The sequence below is a fragment of the Rosa chinensis genome, chromosome 1, assembly GCF_002994745.2.
Source record: "Rosa chinensis cultivar Old Blush chromosome 1, RchiOBHm-V2, whole genome shotgun sequence".
NCBI lineage: Eukaryota > Viridiplantae > Streptophyta > Magnoliopsida > Rosales > Rosaceae > Rosa > Rosa chinensis.
Genome location: NC_037088.1, coordinates 28,903,326 through 28,924,254, shown reverse-complemented (window position 1 = coordinate 28,924,254; position 20,929 = coordinate 28,903,326). Strand labels below are relative to the sequence as shown.

At 42.6% G+C, this 20,929-nt stretch overlaps 3 protein-coding genes across 4 annotated transcripts; all 3 read left to right on the top strand.

Annotated features, from left to right (window-relative positions):
- The first annotated feature begins 4,046 nt into the window (after positions 1-4,046).
- LOC112164454 lies at positions 4,047-4,574 on the top strand. Its single transcript, XM_024300645.1, has one exon. The coding sequence runs from the start codon at positions 4,047-4,049 to the stop codon at positions 4,572-4,574; it is 528 nt and encodes a 175-aa protein (XP_024156413.1).
- A 9,341-nt stretch (positions 4,575-13,915) lies between these two features.
- Positions 13,916-14,305, top strand: LOC112164447 (probable calcium-binding protein CML27). The gene has a single exon (XM_024300642.2). The coding sequence runs from the start codon at positions 13,916-13,918 to the stop codon at positions 14,303-14,305; it is 390 nt and encodes a 129-aa protein (XP_024156410.2).
- A 3,555-nt stretch (positions 14,306-17,860) lies between these two features.
- LOC112192815 (palmitoyl-monogalactosyldiacylglycerol delta-7 desaturase, chloroplastic) lies at positions 17,861-20,929 on the top strand. 2 transcript variants are annotated; one of them, XM_024332734.2, is made up of 6 exons: positions 17,861-18,101; positions 19,288-19,611; positions 19,729-19,869; positions 19,987-20,130; positions 20,234-20,340; positions 20,452-20,929. In XM_024332734.2, the coding sequence occupies exons 2-6, from the start codon at positions 19,327-19,329 to the stop codon at positions 20,690-20,692; spliced, it is 918 nt and encodes a 305-aa protein (XP_024188502.1). In that variant the 5' UTR covers positions 17,861-18,101; positions 19,288-19,326; the 3' UTR covers positions 20,693-20,929. The 2 variants fall into 2 exon arrangements, with proteins under 2 accessions (XP_024188502.1, XP_024188464.1); XM_024332696.2 differs by having other exon boundaries at positions 19,280-19,611.

The following is a 20,929-nucleotide window of genomic DNA, read 5'->3' as shown; positions in this document are numbered from 1 at the left end:
TAGTGGTCGCGCCCCTAAAGGAAAATACAGTAGGGGAACCTAGGTCGGACTCACCAAAACAAGTGAGCGCGGTGCCAGAACACAAACAGTGTGAGGTAAAAGGCCTTACAGAAGAGTCACTAGTAGATCGGTTGGCTAAGCAATTCAATACCAACATCCCAGTCAACGAGCCCAAGCTCAACCTCGAGGATGACGTGGATGAGACGGACATGGTTGATACTTCCTGCAATATGGTTTACTTGCTTTCTGCGAAATATGCACTGCCAGTCGCCACGCAAGATTGTGTGAAAACTGAGGAAAATAGCGAACAGCCTTTGCAGATTACTTTAGCTGCAACGACACCTGTTGAAGAGGCTATGTTCCTTGAAACAGAGGGTGTCAACAGCAAGGAGTTCTTCATGAACTTTACAAGGCCAACCCCAGCTATGGTCCAACACATGAGACCCCTATATGTCAAGGCGGAAATTGGTGGCACCAAAGTCAGCAAGATCATGGTCGACACTGGAGCTGCAGTTAATGTCATTACTACAAGAACCATGCATCTGCTGGCAATCAAGAAAGAAAAGATCCAGTCTACCTCTCTCACGCTGAAGAACTTCGCGGGGACTGTAACAAAAACATTGGGCTTATTGTTCTTGCGTATCAAGGTAGGCCCCGCAGAGGGAGTTTATGCTTTCTTCGTGACAGACTGCTACGCGGCTTACAGAGCCATTTTGGGCAGAGATTGGATCTACCGGAGTTATTGTATTCCATCAACTCTTCATCAAGAACTGATTATGTAGAACAGGGTAACGGATAAAGCTGAGGTGATTAAAGAGGATCCTCGTCCATTCCCAGTTTCTGCGAATTATGTAGATGTCAGGTACTACTTGGAGCCTATTACTCCATTGCAGGTCAGTGGCATCGATGACAAAGGCTGCCCCACAGGGGTGATGGCCTGTGAACTAGCACAGTGGGGGCTCACGCTCGCAAAGGAAGGCCTGGCCACGCTGTGCCCAAACCGTTAAACGATTAATGGATTACGACCTTCCAGAGGAAGGAATAGAGGCCTTACACTCGCTGTACGAAAGACTATCTTCGTACCTGGTGGAAAAAGAGGCCTATGATAGAGTCGCGACCTTAGAAATTGTCAACGAAGAGTTCTCTGACCAAGAGCAAGAAGATGAAGAAGAGATCCAGCTGGCCCCGGCAGTGCTGGATGATACCCCTCCTAAGGTTAGGGACCCTACCGAGAAGGTAAATCTTGGAACAGCAGATGAGCCTATGGAAGTGGCTATTAGCGCTTATTTAGAGCCTAGCGAGAAACAGCAGCTCATTGACTTATTACTGGAATTCAAAGACTGTTTCGCGGAGAAATATGAAGACATGCCCGGCCTGTCACCAGACTTGGTCTGCCATCAGCTGCCAACACTCCCTGACAAAAGGCCTGTGAAGCAAGAGCATCGGAGAATGAACTCTGAGACCCAAGTTCTGGTCAAAGAGGAAGTTGAAAAGATGCACAAGTCAGGCATTATCAGGGTAGCCAAATACAATCAGTGGCTATCCAACATAGTGCCTGTTCGCAAGAAAAATGGCAAAATGAGGGTCCGCATGGACTACAGAGACCTTAATGTCGCTACACCTAAAGACATCTACCCCATGCCTATCGCGGATACGCTGGTAGACGCAGTAGCGGGACATGAATTGTTGTCCTTCATGGACGAAACTGCAGGGTATCACCAGATTCCGGTCGCGGAGGAAGACAGACACAAGACCGCGTTCCGTTGCCCAGGGTTCGCCGGCGTTTTTGAATATGTGGTCATGCCTTTTGGACTGAAGAATGTTGGGGCAACGTATTAGAGAGCCATGAACCTGATCTTCCATGACATCCTTGGGAAGATTTTAGAGGTTTACATTGATGATGTGGTCGTGAAGTCTAAGAAGAAAGGAAACCATATAGTAGATCTCAGAAAGGTCTTCAAGCGCATGCAGCACACAAGCTCAAGATGAATCCCTCCAAATGTGGTTTAGGAGTTCAGGCAAGTGACTTTCTAGGATTTATAGTTCACCAGAGAGGAATTGAGGTCCTTGAGGATAAGGCAAGCGCAGTTATCAACGCATCTCCCCCGCGAACAAAGAAGGAGTTGCAACGACTGCTGGGTAAGATCAACTTTTTGAGACGTTTCATCTCTAACTCTGCAAGTAAAATCCAGCCCTTTTCCCCACTGCTAAAGTTGCAAGGACAGAGTGAGTTTGTATGGGAACCTAAACATCAAGAGGCTTTTGACAAGATTAAGGCCTATTTGGCGAGCCAGCCAGTGCTCATGCCCCCTAGAGCTGGATTTCCATTGAAACTGTATATTTCAGCAGCTGAGGCTTCCATTGGCAGCCTACTTGCTCAAGATGATGCGGAGGGTGTCAAACACGCCATTTTTTTTTTTTATCTCAGTAGGACACTCACAGATTGCGAAACGCGATACACTCCAATGGAAAAGCTGTGTCTTACATTATATTTATCCACGTGTAAGTTACGGCATTATATGTTGTCCTTCACTACTTGCATCATTTTTCAAACCGATCTAGTCAAGTATATGCTGTCGCGACCTATCCTGAGAGGTCATATTGGCAAGTGGGTGCTCGCCTTATCAAAATTTTTGCTGCAATATGTCCCACAGAAAGAAATAAAGGGGCAGGCCATCGCAGACTTCCTCGCACATCACCCTATGTAGGATGTCCCCACAGTGAAAGAGTTAGAAATCGCGACAGTAACCATAACTCGACCAGATTTGGTGCGCATTCCTGAATATGCTGTATGGTATCAAGCCACAGTCTCCCTTCAACCCTGGGTATTATTTTTTGATGGCTCAAGAACAGAAACACTAGCAGGGCAGGGATTGTTTTGGAAAACCCAGCGGGCGATCGTTTTTTATATTCTTTCCAGTTGGAGTTTAAGTGCACCAATAACCAAGCAGAGTATGAGGCCCTCATTATTGGCCTAGAGGTGTTACTGGAGCTAGGAGTGAGAGACGTCCAGGTACGCGGTGACTCTTTGCTCATGATCAATCAGCTTCATGAGAAGTACAGGTTTGTAAGCTGTTTGCTCGTACCATATTTGAGTCGCGCCGTTGAACTTCTGGACCAATTTAATGATGTGGACTTAGAATACATTCCTCGCGAGCGCAACTTTGCGGCTAATGAGCTTGTCCAACTGGCCACAGGCATTACTTTGAAATATGGAGTTCGCGAGCGCATTCTAAAAGTTGAGTGCCGCACGCTGCCTTCGTGGCTCGCGCGGCCTAACCTACCAGACGAACCAATAGTGGCAGCATTAGATCCTATTGACGTGGATTGGCGTGATCCTTTGATCGCTTACCTCAAGCAGCCAGATCTCACCGCAGACAGAAAGATCCGTTTTCTGGCACTATATTATTTCCTCAGAGGTGACGAGTTACGCCGACATGGCGAAGATGGTGTCGACTTCAGATGTATCTATGGCTGCGAAGCGAAACGATTGATGCGCGAGGCCCATGCAGGCGTCTGTGGAGCCCATCAAGCAGGTCCAAAGATGCGTTGGCTCATCAGGAGACATGGGTATTATTGGCCTAGCATTTTAAAGGACTATATTGCGTTCGCAAAAGGCTGCCAAGATTGTCAGGCTCACAGACCAGTCCAGCACATCCCCAATATTCCCATGCAACCTATTATTAAACCTTGACCTGCACGAGGCTGGGCTTTGGACTTGATTGGAATGATTCACCCTCATTCTTCACTCCAACATAAGTTCATCATCGTCGCTACTGACTTCTTCACTAAGTGGGTGGAAGCTGAGCCTTTGAAGGAGGCCTCTGGCGCGACCATTCGCCAATTCATCTTTTAAAATATTCTTTGCAGGTTTGGCATCCCTGAAGTTTTGGTATCGGACAGGGGGGGCAGCATTTATGGGTGGCGACGTAGCGAAGCTCGTCAATGACTTAGGCATCCCATTAGTCCATAGCACACCCTACTAAGCTCAATCCAATGGTCAAGCGGAGGCCAGTAACAAGATTATTATCACTCTCCTGAAGAAAATGCTTGTTGAAAACCCTCGCCAATGGCACGAAACATTGTATGAGACGTTATGGGCTTATCGCACTTCCAAGCAGAATCCTACTGCCACAACACCCTATGCGCTCATGTTTGGTCACGATGCAGTTTTGCCTTTGGAAATCAATGTTCACTCTCTGCGCGTCCAAGATCAACATCATCTTATTAGTGAAGATTATGTCCAGGCCATGTGGCAGGAGCATGAAGACCTTAGCGGACAGCGCTTAGAGGCTTTGGACAACCTAGTGATGGAAAAGCAACGCATCGCTCGCGCCTATGATAAGAGGACACGCGGCCGCAGTTACAAAGAAGGAGAACTGGTTTGGAAGGCAGTCCTTCCCTTTGGTGAGAAGTTGACCGGTCGTGGTAAATGGACCCCACGCTGGGAATGGCCCTTTATGATTCACAGAATTCTGGAACGCGGGGCTTTTCACCTCAAAGATTTGGATGGCAACCTCCACCACAACCCCATTAACGGTAGATTCCTGAAGAAGTATTACCCCAGTGTGTAGGAGTATGAAGACCCACCGGATCAGCCTGTTCCTCAGACAGGGGGGCAACACTCTATGCATACAGGCCTTGATTGCGGCCATTACTTTTTGCAGTAATTTTTTAGTTATATTGTAACTTTTCTATGTAAGGGCCTATGCCAGAGGCCTTATTATTATTTTTACCTATACCAGAGGACTAATTATTTTTTAGCAAATAACAAAGCTCAGAAAATGTCATTCATAAAGTGGCTTTGCGGCCAAAAGCAGTACAATGTGTTCGAAAAATTACACCATTTGCGGTTTACAAAGCCAAAAGTGGCTAAAAAACCATAAGGATTTCAGATCTTCTACAGAGCTTCTGGATCTTGCGGCAGGAAGAGGCAGTGAGATGATGATCCTTACCCTTCCTCTCTTCACCCACATCTCTTGAGTCCAGGCTACAACTGCTCTCGTCTGTACTGGAAGAAGAGGGAAGGAAATAATCCATCGCAACCCTTCCAGTTAGTTATCCTCCGGGATGGAGATGAAATCAGCGCTTGAGTGCAGCCCAGTTGCCTCTTCTACCTCTAAGGGAAAAAACAGAAGTCTGTTTGTCAGGCCCCAGAGATAGACTGCGGAAGAAGAACGGTCCGCCTAGAGTGGCCTTCCACCCTTCTTCGTTTTGCTCAATGCAGGGAAATCTGAGGAGAGGGAGTCCCCAGAATATGGTATCCCGTGCTAGGAGCCCCTTGTGTTCTTCAGTCTGACTGAAACCGGTGAATCCCATTCGGAGTTCCATAGACCAAAGACATGAGGTTGGACCTGAGATTAGGCCATAAGGCCTACCCAGGCATTGAGATTAAGCCATAAAGCCTAAGATTTAGAGGCTAAGGGTGAGATCGCAAGGAGAAGATTTTAGAAATAGAAGGAAAAGGAGCAGGGCTAGCAGAGTTATTTTTGGGTTAGCCATGTTTGCGTATGTGTTCACTTCTCCAAAATACAGATATTTATAGGGCCAACCTCAGTGGCTTCAATCGTTCGATGGGCAGTTGAAGCAATTTCAACGCCATCAATGGGAATATCAGTAGAATTAAATGCTATGATCTCGGAAAGGAAGGAAAATTGAAGACGCGTGGGAAGCGGAGCAGTCTCCGAGGAGGTAACCGTTCCATTTCGAGGTTATCTTTTCAAACGGTTTTAATATGCATATTCTCATCAACAACAAAAAATGCATTAAAGGCAAAGATTGAAAGCTTAACTGCCTGTACATCTGAAAAAATATTTGGGCCAGGTAATGTGGGCTGAATATTTCACTAAACCATAAATAATAATATTAATATCGTTCATACAAAATAATGGGCCTAACACTAGAGGCCTAAAGTCCTCGGCCTGCATAAGTTAGGCGGAGGAAAAGTTCATCCAGGTGAAAGCTAGCATCAGCGGCAGCTTGGGCTGCCTGTTGGGCTGCCACGTGAGCTTGGGCCAGTTCTTGAGACAACACCTCGAAAGCGGCTAGGGGTTGCTCCAGTTGAGATTCCTCATGGGCAAGCATGACCGTCACAGTAATGAATTGGGCCTGAAGGTCCTGAATCTGGGACAGGAGATGGTTTCTCGTAAGCGTCAAATCCCTGATGAAAGTGGACCGATCGCCTAAGAAATCGCGCGAGGTGTCCGTCTGTTGAGCAAGGGTCTGGTAGTGTGCTTGGGTCTGCCTAACCTACGCGGTCGCGACTGCTTTCTCGTTGAGCCCTTGGGAAGATCCTGCAGCAGCTGATCAACATCGATAAACTGGGCTTCAGTAATGGCTCCTTCGCGGAGAAGTACCCTCAGATACTCCAAAGCTCTCGCGGGCACGCCAGGCATCAGAATATCGGGGCCCAGGAGACGACGGAGACCTTCTCTAGCATCATCTATAACTCTAGGAGGAGTCACGTCAAGTACGCAAGCTAGCCTTTCTAGTCTGGAAGGAGGTACAGGTAGTGGATTTGGGGCAACAGCAACAGGAGCCTCGAGAGGCTCCGTGACAGGAACTGCTTCCAGCGCAGGCTCAGGGTTTGCTCCATCTCTTACTTCAGGTGCTTGGGGGCATCAGGGACAGGTTCTTGGTTATCCGCGTCTGTGCCATCTGGTTCAGCAGGATTTTCACCAAGCACCTCTACGGCAGCAGCAGCCACTTCCTCGATAAGGCCAGGGTTCTGATTCTAAAAACGAATTGTTAAAATATCAAAAGATTAAGGCAGGAATCAGAATATAGTACTTGTTAGCAAGAAGATGTACCTCTTCAACAGGTGGCTCGCGGAGAATTGCTATTGGCACTGGTTCTTGATCGACCTCGCCAGAAACTGGGACCGAATCAGGCGCTACTTGTTCCATGGTGAGTACTGTAGTTGGTTGCTCGCGAGGTGTATCTGGAAGCGGTATTCTTTCCTCAACCTCAAGCGAGCTGTCATCTATGACCTGTACCGGTACCAGAGCCAACTCCATATTATTTGCAACACCGATGGGAGGTGGAGGATTGTTGGAACTAGTCGGCGCCTGAGCGTGTGAAGCAGACGCTTCTTCGCCAGCAGCTGAGGATCCTTCCCCAACTAGTCTAGAGGACCTATGAAGAACCTGTAAATAAGGAGCGTTATGCTGTTGTATATAATGAAACGAAGATTCCAGTGCTCGCATTAAGTGTGTATTACCAGTCGATCAGTGAGTGGTTCATCTTCTACCCATGGATCAGTTCGAGGATCAGAGCGACTACGCTTTCGGGCCAAAGCAGCGGCAATCTGTCAGGATTAAAATATTATTCTTGGAAAGAAAACGTCTAGACCTTATAAAGGGGAAATACTTACTGTTTGTGGGTCATCATCGTCAGATGAGGAGTCTTCAACTTCAGGCTCCGTCACTATCGCTTTCTGCTTCACGGCCTGACTGTTGCCGGAGAAGCATTAACTGCACGACTGCCAGAGGGTGGTGCACTTCCCTGATCCAATAAAGTTTGAGATAAGGGAAAAGCAGACAGAGAAAATGAAGAACAATCTAAGGCAATAACCTCTTGAGGGGGCTCGCGAACTACAATCCCAGCCTGGACCGGGCGCGGAGCTCTCGTGGGTCGCGCAGCCGGTTCAGGTGGCGGGGGTAGTACCTCATCTTCAGGAAAGCGAGTAAGCAACTCAGTATCAGCATCATAAGGATATCTCAACTCTGCAAAAATGGTTGCCAAGAGTTCGTCATCCCTTTATCTCCAACAGTTAACAGAGACTTCTGACCACCATCGCTTGTATCCTTCAGCGTTCCCATCCACGGGAGCGATGTTATCGGCCCAGTCAGGGAGATCGACCAGTGCAAGCATGCTTTGCGCTGGTGGAGGCCCAGTAGTGGGGCCAATTCTGCGCCAAGAAGTGTTGTAGTTCCAGGCATCATAGAGGGGGAATGGCACTAGTTGAATGAGGCCAAATTGGCGAGCAAAGTGGTTAGAAGCGTAAAGCTTGTAACTAAGTTCTTCGGCAGTAAGCCTAATGTCTGAACAAGAGATCGCGCGGCGAAAAGCCAAGCGCGCGCGATCACTATAGTTAGGAGCCTAAGGAAGGAATCCATTTTCAAGTGGAGGTGGGAATCTTCTACCAAGTACTAGGTCACAGTAGGGCATTTCGTGCAGAAGGTACATATATGTGAAGCACTCAGAATAGGGAGGTGATGTGTACCTTTCCTCGCGGCTGAGCCATTGACCCAAGAGTACATCAGCCGGTGGAAGTAGTGGAATGTCGTCGCGGCGGAAATATGGAAAATAAGTTTGAATCCAGAAAACAAGGATCCAAAAAGGGCCAGAGATGCTAGTCTCAAAAGGATGCATGGTGGCTTGGTATAGAGTGCGGTAGAGGGCACCCAACACTGGTTGTCCGAGTCTTACACGGCGGTCGTTGTAGAGGGCCGTTGCTAGAGAAGTCCAAGGACCAGTGGGCTTATTGGTGGAGGTGCAGAAGACAAACTTGCAGAGCCAGTACTTCAGAAAGGTAATTCCACCAGTCGCATTATGCTCACTGTGGTAATAGGCCAGCCACCGCGGATGTGAACTGTTATGAGCGCTACGACAGTTTTGTGCCATGGTTGAAGTGAAGGTGACAGAGTCAAATTGGCCATGCAGGTAGGGCTCGCCATCAATGGGTAGGCCAGTGATGGTGAGAATATCCAACAATGTGATACTCATTTGGCCAAATCAAAAATCAAAGGTGTTGGTGGCGATGTTCCAGAAGTAGAGAAAGGCGGCAAGTGGTGAGCAATTGCCACTACGCGGGAGGCGAAAGCATAAATCAATAGTATGGGTAATACATGCCGCGTTCCAGCGAGCCAGATCTCGCGCTAGAGCTTCGCGATACCAGGAAAGCTCCGCTGCACTGATCGAGGATGGCCAGTGCCCTATTTTCGCTCGATGTTTTTGCGCACCCCAACTGCTGAAATCTCCAAGAGTCTTTCGGAGGATCGGAATGGGTCAACGAACGGGTACGCCGTAGAGGGCGATAGCGTCGGTTGGGATGGAATCTCGCGGCGCTAGACCTAGTCCGACATGACGATTTGGGAGCCTGAGAAGCAGAGGTCTCTAGATAGAAGTGTGGACGTGACAGCGGGCACCGATGCTGGTTCCCCAAGTGTGGGCAGCTTTATCATTGAGTTCTTCCTCTTGATCGATAACTATCTTCTTTGGGGGAGCCATTTCTGGGTTTTTGTGAGGAAGATGTTCGGAATAAGAGGGTTTCTGGGTTTAGGAGACTGAAAGAGTTTCTGATGTGACAAGTTTGAAGTGGCTACGGGATTTAAATAAGAGATTTTGTGAGGGAAACGATGCGACGAAAAGACGTTTTGCAAAGCGAATGGATGCAACCCTCATTAATGGCCTCGTTTCGGTCAGTAGGCGTGACGTTTTAGTCCCCTTCAATCAATTACATTTTCGCGGGCCTGATTTCGGGGCTTGGGGGGCAATGTTTGAGCCCAAAAGTAATTTTGGTAAGATCCTTTAGTGGATTTAGCATAGCGGGCCGATACCTACGGCCTAAAAATAAGTCTACTTGGGTTTGGGTTACAGCTTCACCAATTCCGAAATCCATAAGGAAAACGAGCCCTTATTGGAGTCAAGTAGCGAAGATTGAATAGGAAACTTCAATCAATAATCCTTCTATGGAAAGGAACAGTCGAAACCCTAGGTATAAATACCAAGTTTCAAGGACGAATCAAGAAAAAACTCTTCAATCAACTAATCTCTCAGATTATCAAGCCTCCCCGGAGCAAACCTTTAACCTAGTTGAAACCCGGTGACCGTACTTCAAGTCCTAGTCTCTCCAGGAGCCGACTGCCTATACTATAGCCACCGATACTACCAGCGAAGCAAGGGTAACGCCCTGGCAACCCAGCAAAGCTAAAGTCACCCTTTAGCAAACCTTGTGCTTTCTCCCAACTTCCCAGTGATTGCTCTGCTTAGTCTACAACACTAAGTATCGATTCGGTGAACGCGACGAGATCACAACCAAAGTCCTTATCCGTAAGGCAAGAAGTCCTTTTCCGGAAGGCAGAGAAAAGAGCCTTGTGACGAGGTTTGTGCTCTCCTCGTCTGCAACGCTTGGTAAGAAGTCAGGTCAAGGGACTCCCCTGATGACTGCACCCCACGGTGCTGGCACACCCGCGCAATCACACTCTCAAAAGAGACAGTTTGCTCCCGGCTGGTTTTGGAGCCAAACAACTTGCAACTTGGTGTATATTACCTTCAGCTTCTGATCTTCAATCGTCTTGCCTTGCGCTTCAGTGGGCTTAACTCTTGCTGCTGCTGCAATGATTCCGGTCTCTACCAAACTCCAATATTCCTTTGAGCGGAAGAAGTTTTCCACGAGCATAGACCAGTGATCCCCACCAAACTCTGGAATAGTTGGTTGGACAAAGCTGCTATATTCTTACTGCTTCACACTAAGAAAACTGCTGCCTCTCAAGTTACTACCTATTGATGTGCAGCTTCAAAAACGGGGTATCCCAATAGTGTCTGTTTGCCAGCTTTGTACTTTTGGCTATATTGAGGATTCTACTCACTTATTTGTCACTTGCTCGTTTGCGCAACATGTTTGGCAATGGCTAGCATGCTGTTTTGGGACTTTCTTACCAACTAGTGGCACTATTGGTGGGTTATTAACTCCATTATTGGCAAGTCTTTCTCTCCCCAACTAAAAAGAATTTGGCTTGCTAGTTGTCTTTATGCTCTTATGGCTATATGGAAAGCTCGCAATAAACTTAGATTTGAGGCCAAGCGCCCTTCCCTCATGTGAATTTTCAGCTCTCTCAAGGCTTGGCTTCGCTTTTCTACTCCTTACATGCCAGGTTATTCGAATGGTTTGGTTGACACTCAGTTGTTGGTTGGGTTGGGTATTCAACCTATTCCTAAAAATCGAGTAGCGCCTCGGTTAGTTCTCTGGCACCCTCCAATTTTTCCTTGGATTAAGTTGAATACTGATGGTCTTGCAAAGGGTAATCCAGGACCTGCAGCTTGTGGTGGTGTGTTTTGGGACACCCATGGTCATTACATTGGCGGTTATTGTCAAGGATTGGGACACAAATTTGCCTTCTACTCAGAGCTTATGGGTGTGATCATTGGGATTGAATATGCCTTCCAGTATGGTTGGCGATGCCTCTGGCTTGAATGTGATTCGACTAGAGTAATTGCATGCATCACATCCTCATCTTTTGTTCCACCTTGGCCGCTTTGAATTGCATGGCTTACTTGCTTAGCACGTATTAGAGCAATGACCTTTCATTGTTCCCATATTCTTTGGGAAGGAAATACGGTGGCTGATAGAATGGCAAACATGGGCTTACTTTCTCCATCCCTGGTATGGCATGTTTCTCCTCCGCCTAATATATCTCCTTATCTTCATATGGATGATCTGGGATTCTCTTACCTTTGCCATGTTTAACTCTCTTTCTTGCATGGGTTGGTGTTGGGCTTGTTTTAACATTGGCTACTATATTTGCTACATTCCTTATACTGCAAACGCTGGTCGCTATTACTTGGACATGATGTTACAGGGGTTATTTGGTTTCATTACGAAGCTGGGTGCTAATGGCTTCTCTTGGCAGATAGTGCAAGTTTTGTTTTTTCTTCCATTGTTTTGCTTTGCAAGCTGTTTAATTATCTGGAAGTTGGGAAAATTTAAGGTTCTGCTTCAATTTTTTCACTTCCTTTTATCTTTATTTCTAACTTTTGGGGTAAGGTTTATGTCTCCCCTTCTTTAGGTTGTATTTTCTTTTTATGTTATTAATAAAATAAAAATAGGCGGACAGGTGGTGGGTTCCCAGAGTGTGGCAAACCCTTCTCCTTCGGGATAGAGGGTGGGACTTGCATGTTCCCTATATCATTTGCCTCTGAGGAGCTAATATCGTCTAATCCCTTATTCATTAAAAAAAAAAAAAAAAAATCAGGCCCCATGATAGAGGTCTGATACCAGAATGTTAAGAATCAAAAACCCTTATCGTGAATAAGCAAGAGTTGGGAGAATGATCTTATCAGTTGAGAAACAATTTGATCCGCTACATATATAGCCTTACAATTCAACAAGAAAAAGGAAAACTGCAACCCAAGTCCTACAATCATATTAAAGTGGTAAGTGGCTAAGAACAAATCAAATTAAACAACTACCTTAAACATTTGGGATTTATTCAACAGACCACTAAACAACTTATCAAACCACAAACTTAAAGACTCAGTCAACTAACTATAACATACTCGGTTACTTTTTCCACAAGCAGGCTTTAGTCTATCAGATGAATAGGCCAACAAAGTAAAGAAGGTGGTGTCAGAATAAATTTTCAGAACCTGCGCGCTTAATTAGGGATATAATCATGTCATGTTGTTTGTATGTACCAATGTAAGAAAGCAAAATATATGATGATCTTATGCAATTAAGTGGTACATATTATTGTTCCTCTAATGACAATTAATCCTACCCCTCCAACAGGATTAGAGAAATAATTAAGTGTACATTTTTTGCAAGCGCCTAGTGATCTAGCTTCTGGTGTAAATGACTAAATTCAGCTGAGATTCCAAAAGTGAAGGTTTGATATATATATCATTGGGTTTGTCTGAAGAAGTCAATATCCTTAATTATTTCTTTCCTTATTCCATTGATGCAAGGCAACTAACTATATGATTGTACTGTTTTGGCTAAGAAATGCTTAGTAAATTAGGCAAGATAGGAAGTCATGGTGACAAAATGAGGATAAACTATTAGCATCGCACCAGTACTGGTAAGGCCTCTAGACATCTCACATACAGTTAGGTTGCATCACAAAAACCTAAAACGAAGCAGAAGCTTGCTGGAAAATTCTCTTCATTCATAGCTCAAAGAAGGGTTTACAAGCCTTAAATGGAATACGTTGATCTAGTCTCTAAGTCCATGAACTCCGGCCACATAATGAATTTATATTCAATACTAGAAGACCATGCATTGATCAATACACTAATCCTAGACATAAATTCATCAATCGACCTGAAGAAAAGTCCATAAACAACCCAAAAACTCTCTATGCAACATTCCAAATAGGCCACACGTACACCATCTAGCATAGGTTCTGCTTCAGCATCATCAATCTTTTGAGTTAAGTTTCCAATGTTTGCTATGAAAAACTGATGCAATAGGTTGCTCCTCATGAGCATGATAAATCCAACTATCTAATGAAATAAGACTACGAAATACAGGGAAGTCAACAAAAAGTTTGGAACTTAAAAGGATTGGAAGATGTATCCTCTAAGGTTAAAATTATAGTCCTGATAGAAAGTAGCTAGTTTTGAGGACAGCCAAGTGGTCGATAGGGACAATCCCAAATAAAAACATAAAGAAAGAATAAAACAAAAAGAATTCATCAAAAATCTTACACGAACTACAGCCATGTGATACTACTCGCTCATACTAGTGATATTCATCTGTAAAATAAGGGTCAAATTAAAATCTTGAATAGAGATTACCACTTGCTTTAGAAGGGTGGAAGAATCACAACGCCATTCAATGGCACAATGTAATGCTGAATCCCGAAAGGCTTTTGATTACAACAAAATGCTTTTTTGAGAGAGAATCCCTAAATTGCAGAGACTTCTTAGGTCAGGAAAAACGTCTTTCCTTTTTCTTTTCGACCAAGAGAAAAGTCTCTTGAAGATCTCTTGATTATAGAACTTGAATTAGGAATGATCTTTTAATTTTGAATTAGGAAACTGTTCCCTTTTCCTTATAGGAAACACAAACAGAACCCATTACTGAAATCAAGCCCTATAAATAGGAACACTGGGATATCTACCCTCTCACACAATAGAAGAAACCAAATCAAATTTGTACTCCCTCTCAGCGATGTCATCGAGTTTCAACAGTATGGAAGAGGTACAGAAGGTCTTCAACAAGTTCGATGAGAACAGTGACGGACTCATCTCCAGTGATGAGCTCAATAACGTTCTCCGTAAGATGGGGCGGGAGATGAAGCCAGAGGAGTTCGACAAGGACTGGGACGGCCACATCGACCTGGAGGAGTTCACAAAAATCATGAATGGATCGGGGTCGAGCAAGGATCTCCTTGACGCCTTCAATGTGTACGATCTTGACAAGGATGGCCTGATCTCGGTGAGCGAACTTCATGAGGTGCTCAACCGCTTAGGGGAGAAGTGCTCCGTTGGGGAATGTGCCACCATGATCACCAAATTTGACGTCAATGGTGATGGCTTCATCAACTTTGAAGAGTTCAAGCAGATGATGAACCGCTCTTGAAATCTTGATCTATCAATTTCATAAAAAGCCGATACAGTTAGGATTTCATATTTTTCATATAGATTTCAGGTTAGGTTTTAGTTTATAATTCGACCCACATTGTAGAAGAAAGTTTCGTTTCATTAAGATTGATTTTAAGATTTTTCTTCTGTTATTATTATTAACATCTTCAGCAACATCATCTAATTTATCTTATCTTGTTTTAAAAATACACCTTAAATATATTTCAGAGTTATTGTTGACGGCGATTTGGTTGACTAGGGTATTTCATTCTTGTTAAGGGGGCACAAACGGGTCTTCAAGGGTCACAAGCACTTTTAAATTCATAAACAAAATTAGTTATAAATATTAAAAAAATAAAAAATAAAACAAAAACTGCAAAAGATATAAAATGTGTCTTTGGGAAATTTTAGAATCACTATAAAGTGGATTTGAGAAGCACTTATCAAGTGTTTTCTCGGTTAAAAGTGCTTTTACCACATTTGAAAACCACTTTTATGCTTCCAGAAGCGGTCTCAAAGAAGCCTTTAGCTAGGTCTCATTCGAATTTTCATTATTGGCATATTATCGACTATAGCTCCTATTGAATATATAGTAGGTTTCTGGTGTGTTGCCAAAATTTATGAACTTAATACACGTGTGTGTGTGTGTGTACGTGGATGTGTGTGTGTCCTTAAAACCAGATTAGCTTATCTTTTTTACTTAATTGCTCGATGATCCAGCAGTAAAATTAGCCTTCTCTTGTGCTCTTGCTTTATTGATAATGTCTCAGAGCTTTAATCCAAAGAGGGTTTTGAACAAATTGTCTACATCAGAAGAAAAGGAATAGTACTCTTCATGGTAATTTGGAGGAAAGGCCAGAAGTTTTCCTGGAGCCTCTGGGAATTATTAGCTTGCTGTCAAATGAGAGTCCCCCGGGTTTGTCTACTAAAGCTAGAAATACCTCCCATGCAAATGTATTAGACTTAATTGACAACATCCCAGGCAGAGCTGCACGTTGGGATAATTCTTGCAAATTAGTTCTTGCATAAATATCGACTGTCGCTCGAAAGTGCTATTCATATTCTGCGGTTCTGCTCTTTTTAAAAATTAAAGACATGATGAATTACTTCTGGGCTGAAGATGAAGGACCATAGCTAAAAGAAATAAGCCCTAAAAGAGCATGCTTAATGGCACTTTTTGCTCCAGTAAATAAAAGTATAAAACCTCATTGAAATCAACTTTTGCCTTTACACGACGTTTGCAGATGAATCATACGTGATTGAATATAGGTTCTGATATCAATAGCAGATTTAGAATATATACTCACCAGTGCAAATAAAGCATGCTTACTTAGATCCTTCCTACAAATTTACTGAAAGGACCATGAGAGGAACCCATATAAACTTGTGACCGCTTTTTGCTCAGTGTAGAGAAGAATAAAAGTTTAAGAGGGTGCAGGGGCGATTTGGAAAGTATTGCCCGATATTCGGAAATGCATTCGCCATTTCTTAATCATTTATATCTCTACAAGACTAGAGCCGTAATGTGTTTTGTGAAGCATAATATTACACCATCTTAAAGATTATAGATCTGTTGAAAACACGTACTGTTATTTAGCCTTCCAATACACCAACAAAACTAGCATAACCCTACGAGGGACGGCTTGACCACAGCCTCGATAATGGACTTGAAACTTTAGAGTCCTACCAAACCAAACAGACCCGAGTTCTTTTCCTTTCTACGACCACTTTTTAAGAACAGCATAGAGACTTCGACAACACTAACAAAAAAAAAACAGCATACAGACAACAAAAGAGCTCTCTCCAATTACACAGAAGAGACATCAAATTTTTTCTATTTCTACAAAACAAGTCCAAGTTATCTCTTACAAGGATTGCCTTATCAACAACAGGTAATTTCACAACAAAGGAAAGAAGTTACAACTTACAAGTTCATAACTAAGAACAACAAACACACACAGCTCGGTCAGCCAAGCGAGCCAACCCTATGAAGTTATTTCAATCATATTTCCTGTACAAGCACCAACACAATACAAGGTCTTGCGATAGTTTTGACGCAATGAACCAAAATCAGCAAAAGTAAACTCTCCAGCCAATTGATTCATGAATCTTCTGCTTTACTCGATATGATTCATGAACATGGCACTGCTTCTGTGTCACCCTGTCTATTTTCTGGGAGTACAAGTCCTTCTGAGAAAATGAATTTAGAGCTCGCTCCAAAGATATTCGCTATATGCAAAATAACAGTCTGGAATGCAGCTGTTGTTGGCAGGAAAGACGCTGGGAGGCATGGTACACACTTGGGAATAAATTCCTTCTTATTGAAGGTTGGAACATAGACTGATAGGACCGCACGACAAAATATGAACCTAGAGAGGAAAAATGTAAGTGCATATGTATCACAAACAGAACGTAGGAAAATAAAGTTGACTACTTTAGCAGGACTGAAGTACCGTGAGACAACACAAGATCGAAATACAAGAGGAACAGCAATCAGCAAAATTTTGAAAAGATCAATCCATTTGAGAGCATCCAGTAATAACATGGCCAACAAAAGTTAATTTTAACTATATATTTAATTGAAGTGGTCATGCCATCAAGGAAAGTAATATCATCATCAACAAGACTATGCACATGAGCATGTGTGTGTTTAACTACTATAAAACAAAGTGTCAAAAATGTCCAGTTGCAAAACTCCAACCACCTAGCTCCCAGGACACCTTGCAGGCTCGCACAGTTTGTAATAAAAAGTCCTATAGATCCAAGAGTATTTAGATGTCTAATGCAGTAGCCACAGCTTACCCAGAAAAAATGTACCATCTTTGGAACATCAACACTAGGCCCTTTTTCCCAATTCTAAAATTTGGTCTTTCTTGTGCAAATAGAAGTCTCCATGGTAACTAAAGAGTTTTAAGTCAAAAGGATAATAAAAAATAGATCACGGGTCAATCCAAGAGTTGATGTTAACTTATATCAGCAGTAATCTTACGGGCAAGTATATTGAAAACTTAAGTTTTATTTTGGTCGACTGGTAATAAGACTCTCCCTAGTGCTAATATTGCTTTTTATTGAAGGCCGGAGTTCAGGGCTAAGGGCTGGAGCTTTATTCCCACTCCCGGTAGTCTGTCTTCAGTAGTTCACTTGGAAGCAGGAGTGTAGCGCTTTGCAGGTGAAGGTGCAGGATGTGCTTCTCCCCTTTTTGGGTTAAATTCCATTAATTGTTTTATCGTGTTTAGACTTCAGATGTACTTAACAATTAAAGCAACAAACTCACAACAGTGGCGGACGCACATGGGGGGGGGCCACTGCCCCAGTCAGCTTTTGACATTTGGCAACTGAGTTTTTTTTTTTTTTTTTTTTAATGTCAGCTATGTTTTAATGTTTAATATATATATTGAATATCAATATAATAGATAATCTTCTCAAAATATATATATATATATATATATATATAATAGATAATTGATATGATGGTGTCATTTCACAAAGTACTATGCCACTATCATTCATATACATATATATATATATATATATATATGTAATTGATATGATGGTGTCGTTTCACAAAGCACCATGCCACTATCATTCATATGTATGTAAAGGCTGAAGCTTGCCAGCCATTCCCAGACGAGACCCCATTTCCCATTTCCCATTGTTTTAGTTCTACTGAGAATCCCCAAACAACCAAACTCAATACTTGCAGACTTCCAGTCTTCGATAGAGTCCGATTTCGACTCTTTGAGTCTTCAATCTCTGCCCTTCTGCAATTCAGTCTTGGATTGATGATCTTGAAGGTCAGTTCTTCATCTTCTAGTTTACTTCCCAAATCAACGACTTTGTTATTTAGATTAAATTACTCTTTTCTATTAAAGTTGGAGAGATTCTTTAAACGAACATCAAACGATCGAGTTATCATCACCCCTTCCCTTACAGAGAGTGAAAAAGATCAAAACAGAGTTGTGTAGAACTAAAATCTTCCTTCCGATCCTGGAGTAAGGACTAAAATTTCAGATTATCATCACAATCTTAGGGATAAAATTAGAAGAGAGTATCTGCTAATTAAGAGGTCCTTGTCAGCTAGAAATCATCAGTTCGTCCAAACACAGTGCGGAGAAGAGAAACGAAGGTTTGTCTCTGATTGGTTTAATGACTTCCCTAATTGGTTAGAATATAGCATATTAGCCAAAGATGCTGCATTTGATTTCATATTCAGTTTGCATTTGATGAGAATTATACTTGGATCGAGTCACTCATGAGTTATCACAAGCCCTACAAAAAGATGATCAGGACGTACATAGTGAATGCTATGGATTTAGTGAAAAGTGTGCAAGAGAAAATTGCAAACGTTAAGGGAGAGTGGATGACTTTCTTTGTTTGAGCAGGTTGTTCTATTTTGTGAAAAAGAGAATATGACTCTCTATTTTTCTAGGTATGTGCTCTATTTTGCTTCTTGCAAACTCTCTGTTTTGTTAGACCTTTTGTGCTATTGAACATTGTTTTCCAAGTTCAAGGGCTGAGCATGATAGTTTGTAATGAATGAGTCACATGACATTTGCTAGTAAACTCTGTTTCTTTTATTGCATTCCTCTACTTCCCATTTAGTGCAAATCTGTTAATGAATGAATCACTTGAAATTTTCTATTAAATTCGGTTTCTTTGATTGCACTCCTCTGCTTCCCATTCCCCCGAGAAGAAAAGGAAGCCCCTCGCCAGAATTCAGAGTATGAAATAGGAGTTTTTCATACATTTCAGACCTGGCACTGAACCAGCTTATTATTGTTAATTAGTTCATTTATTTTTCTTCCTCTGCAACAAATACTATTAATTGCCTCGCTAGGTACCAGAACATGAAAAAGTAAATGCAGTCCTACATTGCTAGTGAAGGTTACAATCTAACCAGCAGCCCACCTAACTAGCTTCCATTTTCTGTGCGTGTATATATATTTGTGCACACACTCATATTTTGGTACAGAACTACAGAAGAGAGCAGCAACTTAGCTTTATAAGCTTAGCAAGAAGATGGCATGGCTACCTTGGATGGTGCAGAAGCCGGTTTATTTTCTGGGGAGGCAATGGAACGGTGTCGACATAGTTAGTGTTTTCACCCTTGGTGCTATACATCTTCTTGCTCTTCTGGCGCCATTTCATTTCACATGGTCTGCGTTTTGGTTGGGCGTAGCACTCTACTATGTCACTGGTGTGGGGGTAACTATATCTTTTCATAGAAATCTCGCCCACGGAAGCTTCAAGCTGCCCAAATGGCTCGAATACTTCTTCGCCTATTGCGCCGTTCATTCGCTTCAGGTTCATCTATGCCCTAAATTTCATTCTTTTTTGAATTCTTAAATATTGCACATCGAAAAGGTGAAGATCTCATATATGTAATTTATAAAGTTATGGAGTTGGGTTTTGGTCTTATAGGGAAGTCCACTAGAATGGGTTAGCTCACACAGGAGTCACCACCAGCTTGTGGACACGCCGAATGACCCTCATACCCCTCTTAAGGGTTTCTGGTTTAGTCACATTGGTTGGATCTTTGATTATCGTAAACGTTTTGGAAGTGTGCGTATAAATCTCCTGTACTCTTCATTTTATTACACACTGTTGTTCAAGTACAAGTGAAAGTTTTGTTTTTTTAATTACACGTACTTACTATTAATTTACTTTGAAATTGTGCAGTATGATGGAAAACTATACAATGTTGGAGATTTGAAAAAACAGACATATTATAAGTTTCTTCACTACACGCACCCTTATCATTGTATTGCTTGTGGAGTTGTACTCTATTGCATAGGAGGAATGCCCTATTTAGTTTGGGCACTGGTAATAAAATTTCTCTTACCTTTTTATATTTTTAAATTCATCGTCATTTCAGTTTTAACCAATAAATAACTATTTGTTCTTTTTATTTTGTAACTATTTGTAGGCTGTGAGAACGATATTTTTTCTCCATGTAACTTTTTCAATAAATTCGGTTTGCCACATATGGGGAAACCAAGTATGGGATACTGGTGATTTGTCCAAAAACAACTGGTAATTAATATTATTATATATTGTATCTTCTCTACGTACATAGTTAATGATATGTTTATTGGCTACTGATAGTGATTAATGCCATGAAATTTAATATGTTGTGTTGTTTAGGTTATGTGGATTGCTAGCTCATGGAGAAGGTTGGCACAATAACCACCATGCTTTTGAGTACTCAGCTCGACAAGGTTTTGAATGGTGGCAAATTGATATTACTTGGTATCTGATAAGGTTTCTTGAGATTGTTGGTTTGGCAACGGATGTTAAGCTCCCGACTGAGCTTCAGAAGAACCGAAAAGCTTTGTCAAACAAAATCAGTAGCATGGAGCAGGAGCGAAGGTGGAAACAAAAGTGAAATGATTTAAGAGGAAACCTAGCTGCTCAGAATCTCAGATCGATATAATCTGATATAAGCATATGAGTACATGCATTGTGCTATATATATATATATATTACAACATTGCTTTGGTTTCTCTATATCGATATGTTTTAATACGGTTTTATCAACATATCTCCTTTTGGTGTGTAACATTTACGAAGTGAAAATAAGTGGAAACTAGTCTGCAAATTAATATAGATCGAGTTTATCTTT

Coding starts and splice junctions, on each gene's coding strand:
- LOC112164454 (XM_024300645.1), top strand. CDS start 4,047: ATGCTTGTTGAAAACCCTCGCCAATGGCACGAAACATTGTATGAGACG.
- LOC112164447 (XM_024300642.2), top strand. CDS start 13,916: ATGGAAGAGGTACAGAAGGTCTTCAACAAGTTCGATGAGAACAGTGAC.
- LOC112192815 (XM_024332734.2), top strand. CDS start 19,327: ATGGCATGGCTACCTTGGATGGTGCAGAAGCCGGTTTATTTTCTGGGG. Junction 19,612..19,728: donor GCGCCGTTCATTCGCTTCAG/GTTCATCTATGC, acceptor TTGGTCTTATAG/GGAAGTCCACTAGAATGGGT. Junction 20,131..20,233: donor CCTATTTAGTTTGGGCACTG/GTAATAAAATTT, acceptor AACTATTTGTAG/GCTGTGAGAACGATATTTTT.